This window comes from Podarcis erhardii (genome assembly GCF_964252035.2).
Source record: "Podarcis erhardii genome assembly, chromosome: 12".
NCBI classification, from domain to species: domain Eukaryota; kingdom Metazoa; phylum Chordata; class Lepidosauria; order Squamata; family Lacertidae; genus Podarcis; species Podarcis erhardii.
Window position 1 is genome coordinate 48942782 of NC_138513.1, and position 13081 is coordinate 48955862.

A 13081-nucleotide genomic window follows, 5' to 3' on the forward strand; every position below is an offset into this window, starting at 1 on the left:
CCAGCCAGGGAGGCGGCGCCTCGCGGCCGCGGCGGCAGGAGGGCCCTTCCCCGGAGTTGGGCAAGCGGCGCCCGGAGGCCAAGCAGGTTTTGTGAGTGCAGCCCACACAGTGGAGCTGGCAGTTGAGTTGTGTAAGCAGCATCTGCAGAAAGACAGAGGAGAGAAGGGTAAGCTCAAACCACCCCTTCTTTCTCATGTGGAATGAATTTTAAAAAGTGGGGAAGGAGGAGATAATGTTGCTTTGGGTCCCTTGTTGATGGGACTCTGTGATGCCCCACCCGCTGGGATGCTGCTAGGTGGGTGGTCATCCCTGCCAGCAAGTACCATACCCCTGTCGTTTTAGATTTTTCAGCTGCTGGTGGTAACTTTGCTTATTCTGAATGCTGGAAAGTTCAGGAAAGATAAAAGACAGTGCTTCCCCAAACAGGACAAAGGCAAACTGCAGAACTCCCTCCAACTTGGAGGGCTTTAAAAAAGGATGAGACAAATCCATGGAGAGAGGAGGGCTATCGGCAGTTACTGGCGAGATGGCTCTGCTCTGCCTCAGCAGTCAGAGGCAGCAAGGCTTCCAAAAAGCAGTTGCTGGAAACCACAGGAGGGGAGAGATGTGCTTGCGCTCATGTTCCGTTCGCTGGTCTCCTGCAGGGATCCGCTTGGCCACTCGGAGAACAAGATGTTGGACTAGAGGAGCCATTGGCCTGATCCAGAAGGCTCTTCTTCTCTTCTTATGTCCCATCCATACTTCCCTCAAAGTGCTTACTGCTGCTGTCATGGTGTGGAATGTGAGAGGGCTTTTTGAGTATGCTGTGTTTTATTACAGCTGTTGAAATATGCCCTCTGAACAATTTAGAAAAGGACAAATGCTTTATGTTTATGGACCCTGTGAGCCAAATTTTAAAAGGGCAACAAGCCCTTAAAGTGGGAGGGGGGAGAGGGGAAGCAATGTGCAGTGTTTAAAAGAAGCACCAAGTAAATTCCCTGCAAATTTGAAGGGTGCACCTTGAGTAAATAGGGGGGGGGGGAGAAAGACGTAAGGTAAATAAAGGACACAAAAATGGCGCAAAGTGTGTCACTTTAGATATTAAGGTGAGTAAACTTTGTAACTTTGACAGGCTATCTACAACTTGGCTTTAAGAGGAGCTGAGCTCTCAAAAATTCAGTTACAGATGCTGAAGCATATCCTATAGGTCAGGCATCCCCAACCATCGGCCCTTCAGATGTTTTGGACCACAATTCCCATCATCCCTGACCACTGGTCCTGTTAGCTAGGGATCATGGGAGTTGTAGGCCAAAACATCTGGAAGGCCGCAAGTTGGGGATGTCTGCTGTAGGTCATTTCAACCAAGTGTAAAATAGGGGTGACTTTAACTCCAATTGCGGAGTTTAATTCAAAATTCTGAGGTCCGATGAGAAGTATTCTGCAGGTATGAAAGGTTAGCTGCTGTTAAAGCACTTCTAAAAGTGTGGAGCACAGTTTGAAGTAGATGCAGGTGTTTTTAATACAACAGATTTTCATGCTGAAAAGCCTTCCAGTGAACACATACAGGAATTAATAAAGGTGAGCTATATCCTGCCCTCTGCTTCCAAGCTGTGAATGCCATCGCTTCTATAGCTAAACCAGCACACACACATCACACACGAAAGGGAGGTGTAAGCTGGCTTGGAGGAACCTGTGGGTTTGCAAGAGAACAGTAAATTGTTAGGGGCAGACAGAAACCTAAAGAGCCCCACTAAGAACTGAACAAGCAGAGGTTTGGAACCAGGTGTAGGAATGGCATAGAGTGACTAGGATCATGAGAAGCAGCACTGCATGCCAAAGCACCCAAGGCACAAAGTTCCCAGGAGAACAACAGGTTCAAATAGGCCACAACTTTATTGCTTACAGATGTGAGGCATTGGGGTGAAGCCAGGCTCTTTCTTGACTCCTGCCCATCTGCAGGGAGTCCACTGAAGGGTAAACCACCAATAAGGGGTTCCCTATGACTTACATTAGATAGGGGGTCCCCATAGGGGCTGTGACATGGCCCTAGCCCATGTCCAGACTTCGGATAGGATTCACACCCTGGATCCCTTTAACAGGATACCCTTACTGAGGAGGGGCAGGCGAAGGCAGCAACCTAGCCTCCAACCAAACAAAGGTTTACCCACTGCCTAAACTCACCAAAGTGGTGACAATTGCTACTAGGTAGTCAAAAACCAAATGGCCGGTGCCAATTTGCCAAGTGGAGAAAATTCCTACCCAGCCTCAACAACATGGCGGCCCCGACAATTGCCCATAGCAAGGTCATATGAGCAAAGCATGAAAAGAGGGTGGGTAGGCTGGGTGATTTGACGAAGGGGTGATAAAGGGGGCCGGCCAGCCATGCCACGATTAAATTGCCCGTGGCTACACCTACCCTGCTAGCTGAATGTCTGGGGCTGTCCCCCAGCAATGGTGTCGCGGCCGGAGTGATGTGGGGGAGAGGCAGCGTCCCTCCACCCGTTTGGCTGGGGAACTGTTGAGACCCGGCTGTCTGGCCACAGTGCTTCCCACTGCATAAAAGGTGAACCGACTTCCATACTGGAACACTTTGCTGCAGGTCTCACTTACCTTTGTATAAAAATCAGTCTGCAAGACTGTAATATGATCCAGAAACAGACTCCAGCATGGGTCTGACTTGATTCTCAGAGGCTTGAGTTGCGAGATCTTTGCCTTCTCTCAGTCATGAGAGAATGATTGTCATTTGTTTGTTTGAGGGAAAATAAAACAGCTGCACTTGGTTGAAATTGTGATGTTGTGATCAAAACCTGCCCTCTATTCTTTACTCTGGGTGATCCAGCTCCCATTTACAGGGTCCTGTGGGAATTGTTGTATGTTCATGTCAACGTGAAGGGTGTAAAAAGATGCACTGATCCCCCACCAGGGGTTTCTGCAATACGCAAGCTTTCCTACCCTGTGTACATAGACAGATATATAAGCGAGGTGCCAAATGGCTCCTTACACCACAGTTGCAGCTGCCAAAACAGAATGTCTAGTTGCCATTTGGGGACAAGACGGCTCTTAAGTCTTATTTTGCAAATGATTGACAGACTGTGATTGAGAATCAGTTAAACATTTGGCTAGTTCAGATGACAACTTTGAGCTAGGTTAAGTCACTTGATCTAGGGATAATCTACACACAGTATATATTGGCCTATTCCAACCTCTTTTTCTTAATGGTGACTGCTCCTGCTCAGGCTGCACAGAAAAAAAACATTTTTTGTTCCTGAAATTCATTTTGATTATGCAGATAAAATATATCTGATAGAATTTTACAGGATGTTGTATGAGTGTGTGAAAAGCGTCCTGATCCAGTGATCCCCAGGCATGAAGCTCCAGATGGTGGGGCCGTCAGGTGCTATCCTGGCGCCCAGGCAAGTTCACTTGGACGCAAGTGGTTGCTAGCTAGGTGCAAAATGCTCCTGGTGCCTGGCTAATTTCAAACACTGCTTGGATTGCCATGTTTTTGTTTATAAGGATATAAGGAGAAGGGCTGGAAAAGATCTTTGGACTTCAGTCAGCCCAGCTAATATTGGGCTCTATAGAAGGCATGACTTGATATAAAGCAGATTCATCTATTTATTTCCCTTTCCCTACATGTGTCAGGAATCCCAGTGTGTTTGTCAGCAAGGAAACAAGGCACTCTTATGGCCCTCCTGGCATTATGTTTGCACACCTGTTTTCTGACACTGGTCTTGGTATTTCTATTAGTAAAAGTAATGTGAGAACCAACACTCCGTCAGACTGCAGTTGCAGCAGGGGTCAAAATGACTCATGCTGCAACCTAACACCAAATAGTTTTTGGCCATCCTTTCCAAACTGCTCCCATGAACACATTCTTCAGTTCATGGCAATGGTTGCTATGTTTTCCAGCTCTGACACGAATTGCAGGACAGTCAAATTTTACCGGTGTTCCAGTGTACAAGTTTGTGGCTTAAGCCTGGCATTTTTGGTTGTGGGGTTGAATTCTGAAGTCCCTCAGATGGCAGAAGCTGGGGCTGGGAATATATACCGGTAACTTAAAGAAAATGTCATTTGAGGGTCCATAGCTGAGTTATGCTTTGCAGGAGTGGAGCAGAACTCTGCCTGAGAGCCTCTAAGTATGGACAGTACTTCTCTAGAAGGACAGTCAGATTGATTCAAGACAAGTTGTATCCGTTCATATAAAAGCATGCCCAGGGTTCCTTTTATACTAAGTGTCTCTGCTAGGATCTGTGGCTCATAGTGGCATTGCATATAAATTGTATTTTGTGTGTGCAAGGGCTTTTTCCAGCCGGAACACTCCTGAACACAGTTCTGGAGCAGCACGTTTTTTTTCAGTGCTTTTTAAGGTAGTCGATGCGGCACACTCCCTAAAAAAAGCTCAACACTAGTGTGTGGCCTGCCAAACAAACTCACTCTTGATCTTTAATCCCAAGCATCTAGCCTTCATGGATGTTTATAAAGAAACTCTTGCATTACAGTGATCTGTCCCTTGAAGGCAAATCATTCTAATACTGCAGAAAGGAATTTAAACATTCAGTGTATTGTAACTATTTCACAGTTGTTATCTGAACAATTGGAGTTGGCAACGTGAAGGCTTTCAATCATATCGGCTTCAAGTACAGCCCATCCTGGAATCTTTTTAAATGACTCACAAGGTATAGCAGACAAGAACTCACCTTTTGTTGCATTGAAGATCATGTTCCAAAGATGCACCGGACTTGTCACCTATGAGGTCATAGTCACATTGTGGTCACATGGTTCATAGTTGAGGGGGAAAGGTTTTTTGTGACCAATGTAAGACACCTAAACTACCAAAATTAAGTACATCTGATTTGTTCCTAGGATTATAATTTGTTTGTCAGATCACTAAATGAGAAAGCAAAACTCTCAGTACCATAAAGGGTAAGTAGCCTATTCCCTATTGGGGGGGGGGGGAGGGAGGGGTCCTTCAACTGAGCTTTAGAAGAAGAAAAATAGAAACGTTTTGTGTCATCTTGCATGTCATGCTTCTGGTTTCCCCCCTCACATGTAAAATGCCATTTAAAAGTTGCTAGCGAATGAAACTGTGGGGAGTTAAATTTAAAACAATTTAGAACAGATTAACTATGGAAATAGGTCTGTAGATTAACATTTTCATAGAATTACCTAGTAACCATGATGGACAAAAACGGACAAGCAATGAAAAATTCGGATTGGTACAGAATTCAGCATCCTGGGGGTCAGTTTAGGCATTCAGCTGAATGAGGTGGTAAAGCTTTGCTAAACCCTGGCACTTTAGGGGGCAGGTGGTGAAAATAGAAAGCAAGCATGCCAGGGAGAAGGGTTCCATGTAACCACCTTAATCCCACGGGAGCATGTGTCCTAGGGAGCTCTTTGCCCCTTCCTGTTAAAAACAGTAGACTTAAGGAAGTTCAACAGTGTGTAATTTTACTTTATATGGAACTAGGAACAGATGGAAATGAGGGGACTTAGGGTTAACTGAAAAATGGATTTGGGGCAGGCAGGATCTGGGTTGGTAATAATTAAGGGATGATCTAGGTAGGATTTTTATTTGAAGAAATGAATTAATGTAAGATAATTTATTTAGAGGTGATTGGTCATAATTAAAGGAAGGAGAAGTTATTCTGAGCTTGGGGATAGTTTAGTGTGTTTTTGGTATAATCGTCCCACCCCCCACATTTCCCCTGCCCCAGGGGTGGTGGAAAATCTTCCTTCGTCTTCCTACTCAGTTGCAGCTTCAAGTTTTCAGACTGGAAAAAGACTGAAGTTAGTTCTTGAACATTCAGCTTGCTGCAGCAGACTGCAACCGATCTCCAATTTAGACCTGTGTTATCTTTGTTGGCAACTCTGTGGTGGAAACTCCCATAACGCTCCCATAGATCACTCTCGCAAAAGAATTGTCTTTTGGTAGAATGAATGGCTACCAGATCCAGAGAACAACCATAAAACTATAGACTATTCTACACCGTCATTCCCTAGTTTGAGAGAAGCTGGGCTTTTCCAAAACTATTCTGTGGAGAGAACTAATTATTAAAAACAACACAAATGTGTGCATCTCAGCAGATATGTACGATAAATGTTCATTGCATTTTTTAAAAAGGCTACGGTTTTCTGCTGTAGCAGAAAGTGAAGTTGGAGGAACCCCAGAAGCTATTTTCTTCAGCATTAATTTAGTTCAAGCCTGAACTTGTATTTGAAACAAATATTCGTGAATTAAAGTTGGGGGATATGAAATAGTTAACAGAGTAGCAGTCTATAAAATATATAAATTTGTAGTGATCATAAGGCTTTTGAATAGTAACAAAACCAGCACGCATATGGAAATACACTAGGCAGTACTTGGGATCTTAATGCAAAAGTTCAGCCAGGTTATCCAAGTTAAGGTCACCACCCTTAGTTCCATGTTGAAAAGTAAAGCCAGTTTAACTTGATTAGGTTCAAATCAGGGTTAGTTGAAATCATATTCCTAAACCATAAATTAATAACTATATTGGGGTACTTCCAGATTGCACGCTTTAAGGAGACTTTGATGTGGATTAAAAAATATTATTCTACTCTCAGTTTCTAATACGTTTTGAAAAGATTGTATTGCTGATGCTAAAGCCAACAATTTAAATTAAGTTGTGTAGTGTTACTTAAGCCTTGTAAATACATCTGCAGAAGGTGCTAGCCCACAAATTCTTCCGAAAGGCACTAAGGGTCTAAACATTTTAACAAGCAAGCGACCAGTATTTGGAAATCTTTGAAGTAGTTTTCACTTACTAAAAGCGAACAGTTAAATAGATGTTTTCAAAGCTGAACCTCTCAAGGGGATGAGTTCTTGTAAAAGCCCTGGTTACATATGCCAACTTTGCTCCTGGAAATATTATCTGGCTTATCTACTTGCAGATAAGTTTTCTGCTTGTTTTTTTTACACAGGAATCATGCATCCCTACCCCCCACTCTTGTTCTGAAATAATACAACCCCAGATAGGTTACTGCAGTAATATCCTGTTTGCCAAATGGTCTGATGGGCTTAGTTATTCAGCCCTCTGGTTAAGCTTTTGCAGAGTATTGTGTGTTGGGAAAGGGTGCTAAGGGTGTCCATACTTTGAAGAATTATGTAAAGGAGAAAGTGTTGGCTACTGCTATTTTTATTCATTTTAAGTTTACTTTATCTTTTGCGCTGGTCTTCCTCCAAGGTACTTATGACATCATCCATGGCTGTACACACTCCACAGTGTAATCCTGTGAAGTAGGTTAGGCTGAGACAGTGGGCTTGGTCCAAGGTCACCCAGTGAGCCTGAGGTCTAACTTTGACCCCAAGTTCCCCAGCTCCTATCTTCTCCCAAATACATGGCAAGGTTGCACCTGCCAACATTTCCTTCTCTTTGCACCTAAGAAAGAGGCCCTGACCTCCATTGCATCTGGTCACCCAGCCTATGAACATGGGTTAGGGACAAGGAATCTGTGGCCATCCAGATGTTGATGGCTTCCAGCTCCTGTCATCTGCAACTGAAGAGACCAGTAGTCAGGGATTATGGAAGTTTTAGTTCAGCAACACCTTGAGGGCTACAGGTTCCCCACCCATAGGTGAACAGGATGGAATGGGGAGGAAAACACAGCGGTTGATGGCCAAGACCACTTCCTGTAGAATTCTATCAGTTATATTTTATCTGCACAATCAGATTGAATTTCAGGAACCAAAATGCTTTTTCTGTGCAGCCTGAGCAGAAGCCATGAACAATGTTATACTTATTGTTGTAGCTTGTCTTCGCTTCCCCCACCCCACTGCCCTGCTCACAGTTGTGTAGAATATTCTTATGTTATGAATGGTCTGTGTCACCATTAAAAAAGAGAAAGGAATAGGCCAGTGGCCTGTCCCTGTATCAAGTGACTTCTCTTCTTTAAGTTCTCAGAGTTATTATCCCAGCTCAGCTATCCAGATATTTAACTTTGCGCATGCCTTTTTAATTTAATGTTACAATGGTGTTGTAGAGGATGCTGACCAGTGCTGGATTCAACTGCTGCTCCTGTTGGCTTCTACACTTTGGAATGGGTGGGAGGGGAGCCATTTTGTCAAAACAGCTTCTTGGGCTGGCCTGCATAGGAGGGAGGGCTAGACTTTGCGTCCATTTCCAACTCAGAGATAGTTTTCAGGAAGTTTACCTGGATGAATAGACCTGTGGTTGGAGGTATTGGAGTGGGGGAGAGAAGGGAAAGGACAACCGACAGCGGTCTTCATGTTGTGTGAGACCCTGATCCTTCATATACATAAAAAGCAAGTTCCATTGGTTTCAGTGGGGCTTAATTAGGGGTTGTTTCCAACAGCATTTCTTCCCTGATGCATTGATGAATTTTCACAGCATCTCACCACCACCAGGACCTCAGGATGAAAGTAACTGCTCCACCCAGTATCCTGTCTCCAAAATGACCTGTGTAATATAAACACAGCTAAGTGGCATTGAGAAATATGAATGTTTGTTCCCTCATCAGCCTGGGGCCTAGATATTTAAAAATGTGGTTTCTTTGTTTTGTTTTGTTTTTCATTACAGGGAAAGACAGTAACAGTGTTATAATGTCCTTTCTTGTGTTTTATATAAGCCAAGGAATGAGAAGCTTTTGCCTAAATAGCTATTTGAGATTGCAAGGGTTCCCTCTGGTGGCATTTTGGATTAAGATGTAGAACATTTGATATCATAGCCTCCAGGAATCCAGGCAAGGACCGCTCATCTAATTTTTATTTTGGAAAGGGAAAGGGTTGTTCTGGCAAGACATCCTCAGTCTTCCACTTGAACCTGGAATAGGGGAGAACTCTTCTTGCTTCGTCTGACCTTGGGGTGCTCAGTGCAAAAAATGATGCTGGCCACCACCCCAAGAACACTTCCTGCCCCCAAAGGCACTGTCTTCTGTGCACTGTTGAAGTGCCCAATCTGATTCGTGCAATAGTAGCCTAGACTCTCTCCAAAATGTTGTGTTATTGGTTGGAATAAAAACAAATAGCAATTTACCAGAGGACCAGAATTCAAGAGTTTAAAAGAAAAAATGGGATAGGGTTTTTTGTTGGTGTGAAAAAGCTATCTTTTAAAAAGGGGAGAGGAAATTGGGCACACACACCCCCGGAAGAGGGCAACATATCTAGTTTCAGTTTGATCCAGGAATGCTCCTTCACTACTCCGCTTTGACCCCGTTCCTGTTTTTGATAGATAACTTGTGGTTGGTCTCACCCTCATGCTTATCTTGAGCAGTCAAAAGTGCATATGCCTTATCTCTGTTATACAGAAAAGGCAGAAAGAAGTAGTGAATTCTTTGTAAAGCTGAGGCATCGTCCTAAATGCTGCTACCTGCATCCTCTCGTGTTCTTTTTGCGCAGACGCAGGTGAAGGACTTTACTCCCCCTCCCCAGGTATGTACCCAGTTCCATCCCTGGCTTCTGACTGCTTGCCCTCCTGGCTGCCCTCTCTCCTCCTGCCATTTGCTGCTGGGTTGGCTGAACAGCTGGAATGTTACAGAGGGCAAGTGCAGGCAATGATTACAGGAATTGAAACTCTTCATATTGTGTGAGCAGCTGCCCATCTCACAGCTGTTTTCATTGCACATTTGCACCTGATGTTGTACCCAAAGCACTCTTCTGTCTTGGCAGAACGATCCAGGCAACAAGAAGACAAACTGAGGAAGTGAAGAGCACAGAGAGCCATTGATACATGTCTGCTTGAGGAGGCAACTGGCAAATTAAACTGAAAAGAAGTTGTCCTATTGGTTGACGTTACAAGTAAGTTGTTGGAAAGGGAAGGCTTCCTAAATTATAAGGGGAAATGTACTTTGTAGGCCTTGCTAATTGAACAGGATTGAGAGTCTGTGAGAGCAGGGCTGGCCCATCCATGAGGCAAGGTGAGGCAACTGTCTCTGGTGGCAGGATCCACAGGGGAAGCATATCTGCCCTCCAAGGAATGCATTGCCCACCACTGCAGTAGTAACTGCAGCTGCAGAGCAGTCCTTGGAGGCTGGATCTGCCACCTTCTCAGCCCCCACCCCAGGCCTCCCCCACAGAGGCCTCTTAGCACATAGACAGTGCTGCTGGTCTCTTCCCACCCCTAGGGAAGAAATGGTGGGGGGAGCCCCATGGGTCTACATCTGCCCAGCATGATCCAGAGTGGAGCTCTTCCTTCCCCCACGACAATCTTTGATTCCCAGCTCAGTCATTGAGTAAGTTTGATTCGATTCCCGCCCCCCTTGTTCCTGATGCAGATCTTCTCTCACTCCTTCTTACCTGGTGGGGGGGCACTATTTTGTGGTTTGCCTTAGGTGTCAAAATGTCTTGGGCCAGCCTTTAATCTAAGAGAACATATTGGGCACAATCCTGCTATAATCAAAACATTTAACTGAGGAAACAGTGCTAAACACCCTTACTAGAAGGCAAGCCTCTGGCCAGTGGCATGTCTTTTGTCCCTTGACGCTGGCATCCCAGGGCAGCTGTCAGTTGGAGCAGAAGGATCGTCCTGGCAGGGAGAGGCAAAGCAGCAATCTCTGCAGCTTCCCCTTCTCTGGCGAACAGTTATGTATCTGATGTTTAAAGTTTATTATTATTATTATTATTATTATTTATTAATGCATCACTTACACAAGAGCCTCGGCAATTTGCCATTAAACACAAAACATGCTGGCATCACAATGCTGTTTTTTTAAATGCATAAATTAAACATCACAATCTAATGTCCAGCTCTTGTAGCCATAGATTTGTTGTCCCTCTGTGCACTTTCAGTATTGAAGTATCCTGTGCAATTAACTTTGCTAGGGTTGAAAGAATGCAGCTCTTTAAACAATTAGACCATCTGTATAGGAAATGCTAGCAGCAATTCTGTGATAGTGTAAAGGATAATGGGGAGAGAAACAAGCTTCTAGTAACCTTTCTTTTTCTTCCCCCACCCCTCCCTCTTTCACGAAGGATTTACCATGTTTGGGACTGTGGTCGTTGGGATTGGGATTGCAGGATCTGTGCGGATCAGGGACCTGCTGAATCCTTTGCCTTCCAGTCCTGCTGAGCATCTCAGACTGTTGGGCTTTGTGTCTAGGTGAGAGGCTTCATTATGTGGCTTAAGAAAAAAAGTCTAATGAGACTAACTTATACCTTGTAAAAACAATTATGCTTGATGGCACCTTGAAGCTAACTTTTGATAAGCCTTTTTAATTTTTTCGAAAAATGGGCATGATGTCTCATAGGTAATAATCTACTTCTTCAAATGCTGAGTAGGAACTTAATATTCTAATGAGCCAGGATCCCAAGATTTAGAGTGCTGTACATCTCAAGTTGTCCCCCACTGAGGCTCTTTTCAGTATTCCCTTTTTGTCAGAGGTAAAATGAGTGATAACTGGAGAGAATGCCTTTTTGGTTGTGGTGCCCATTTACTTATCTGGCTCCAACACTCTTTTCTTTCAGGCACCAGATGAAAACATCCTAATTCTATCATCTTTTTAAGTTTCTGGCATTTTAAAATATCCCCCATGGAACTGGATCTATCATCTGTTTTTATTATGCTTTTTTATTATTGTTGTGACATTTTAATTGAGTAAAAAGCTTCAAAAGCAATTTTGTTGCTTCCTTCTGCACTTTTGTGCCACATAAGTGCTGTTCATGGTAGGTATGTTCTCATTCGTTTTTGTTTCTGCTAAAACTAGGAGACCTCTAGGTGATGTTCAGAAAGTCAAGCAGATAAGTCTACAAGAAGCTGTGGACAGCAAGGAGGTCGCCGCTGCCATCGTCTGTACAGATAACCAGAACCACAGTGAGACTGTCAGGTATTGCCTTCCCAATTCCCTAGTATAAAAAACGACTTTAGAATGTCGGTTCCCCGTTATTCCAGAGAGTATGTTGACCAGAATGACTTTCAGCAAAACTCTCACTTTACAGTTGCTATTTAGGCATTATCCTTCTCATCAGTTGACGATGGTTCACGCGAGTTTAAACAGTACGTTTTCTTATCTTCCAAAAACGTGGGTGGGATAGGAACATAGGAAACAGCCTTACACCAGGTTAGACCATTGGTCTATCAAGCTCAGCTTTGTCCACACTGACCGGCAGTGGCTCTTCAGAATTTCAGACAGAAAACATCAAGAAGAACTATATGGCGGTAAAAGCCATTTGACAGTGGAACGGATTCCCTCCCTCACTGGAGGTTTTTAAGTAGAGGTTGGATGGCCAACTGCCAGGGATGCTTTAGCTGAGATTCCTGCATTGCAGGGGGGTGGACTAGATGACCCTTGGGAACCCTTCCAACTCTACAGTACTAGGATTCTCTTCCCAGCTCTTCCTGGAGACGTCAGGGATTGAACTTGGGAACTTCTGCATGCAAAGCAGCTGTTCTAGCACTGCTCTCTGGCTCCCCCTGAGCCTTGGCTCTTTCCTGGTCACCACTTAATGTGTGTGTTTCATCTAGAAAGGCAACAGTATAAATGCGCAGTTTATGCGAAGTGCTTGTATGGATGCTAGAATGTAAAAAGGTATGGAGAAAATTGTACTTAGCGTCTAGAAATGCTTCTGATATCCATGAAAGCTTGCGTCAAACTGGAAACTAGTTTGACTTTGGCTGCAACTGTAATTGCTGCACCAAAAGAACAATGCGAATTGTAGTTTGCACGGCTGCTGGGCAGGGTGGATTTGATTTAAATCACTATTCAGTAAGACTTGATTTAAATCTTTCTTTTTACAGAAAGACTCATTCTTGCTAGTATAATCTTAATATTTACAACCAGATGAAGGTTTCATTTTTGGAATAATAATTTTTCAGAGTAGTTTTTACAGTTATATTCAAAATGACTGATTTGGTTATACTATTAGAAATACATAGACAGATAATTATGAAATTATTGTGAGGTTTAATAAGTTAACTGTTTATATTTGGACAACTTTTCTGCTGTACTTAGAATCATAGAGTTGGAAGAGACCACAAGGGCCATCGAGTCCAACCCCCTGCCAAGCAGGAAACTTTATTGAAAGGAGAAAAATAATCATTTTAATAACAATTTAAACAACTTATTTAACTAAAACAATAACATTATAGCATATGCATCCATGTTTGTTAACTGATGTGGTTAAATGTT

At 43.6% G+C, this 13081-nt stretch overlaps 1 protein-coding gene and 1 long non-coding RNA gene across 5 annotated transcripts in view; one reads left to right on the forward strand and one right to left on the reverse strand.

Annotated features, from left to right (window-relative positions):
* The window catches only part of BLVRA (biliverdin reductase A), a 28655-nt gene that overhangs the window by 632 nt on the left and 14942 nt on the right, over positions 1-13081 (forward strand). The window contains exons 1-5 of one of the 4 annotated variants that reach the window (XM_081834855.1): positions 49-167; positions 9266-9389; positions 9627-9755; positions 10929-11055; positions 11660-11779. In XM_081834855.1, coding sequence (XP_081690981.1) covers positions 10937-11055; positions 11660-11779 — 239 coding nt within the window. In that variant the 5' untranslated portion in view covers positions 49-167; positions 9266-9389; positions 9627-9755; positions 10929-10936. Of the gene's footprint in view, positions 1-34; positions 168-9265; positions 9544-9626; positions 9756-10928; positions 11056-11659; positions 11780-13081 lie in introns of those variants that run through there. The other 3 variants (XM_081834854.1, XM_081834856.1, XM_081834857.1) reach the window with 3 other exon arrangements.
* The window catches only part of LOC309326283, a 59052-nt gene continuing 57758 nt past the window's right edge, over positions 11788-13081 (reverse strand). Inside the window, exon 3 of the long non-coding RNA XR_014150261.1 lies at positions 11788-12413. This is a non-coding gene — a long non-coding RNA (uncharacterized lncRNA). The remainder of the gene's footprint in view (positions 12414-13081) is intronic.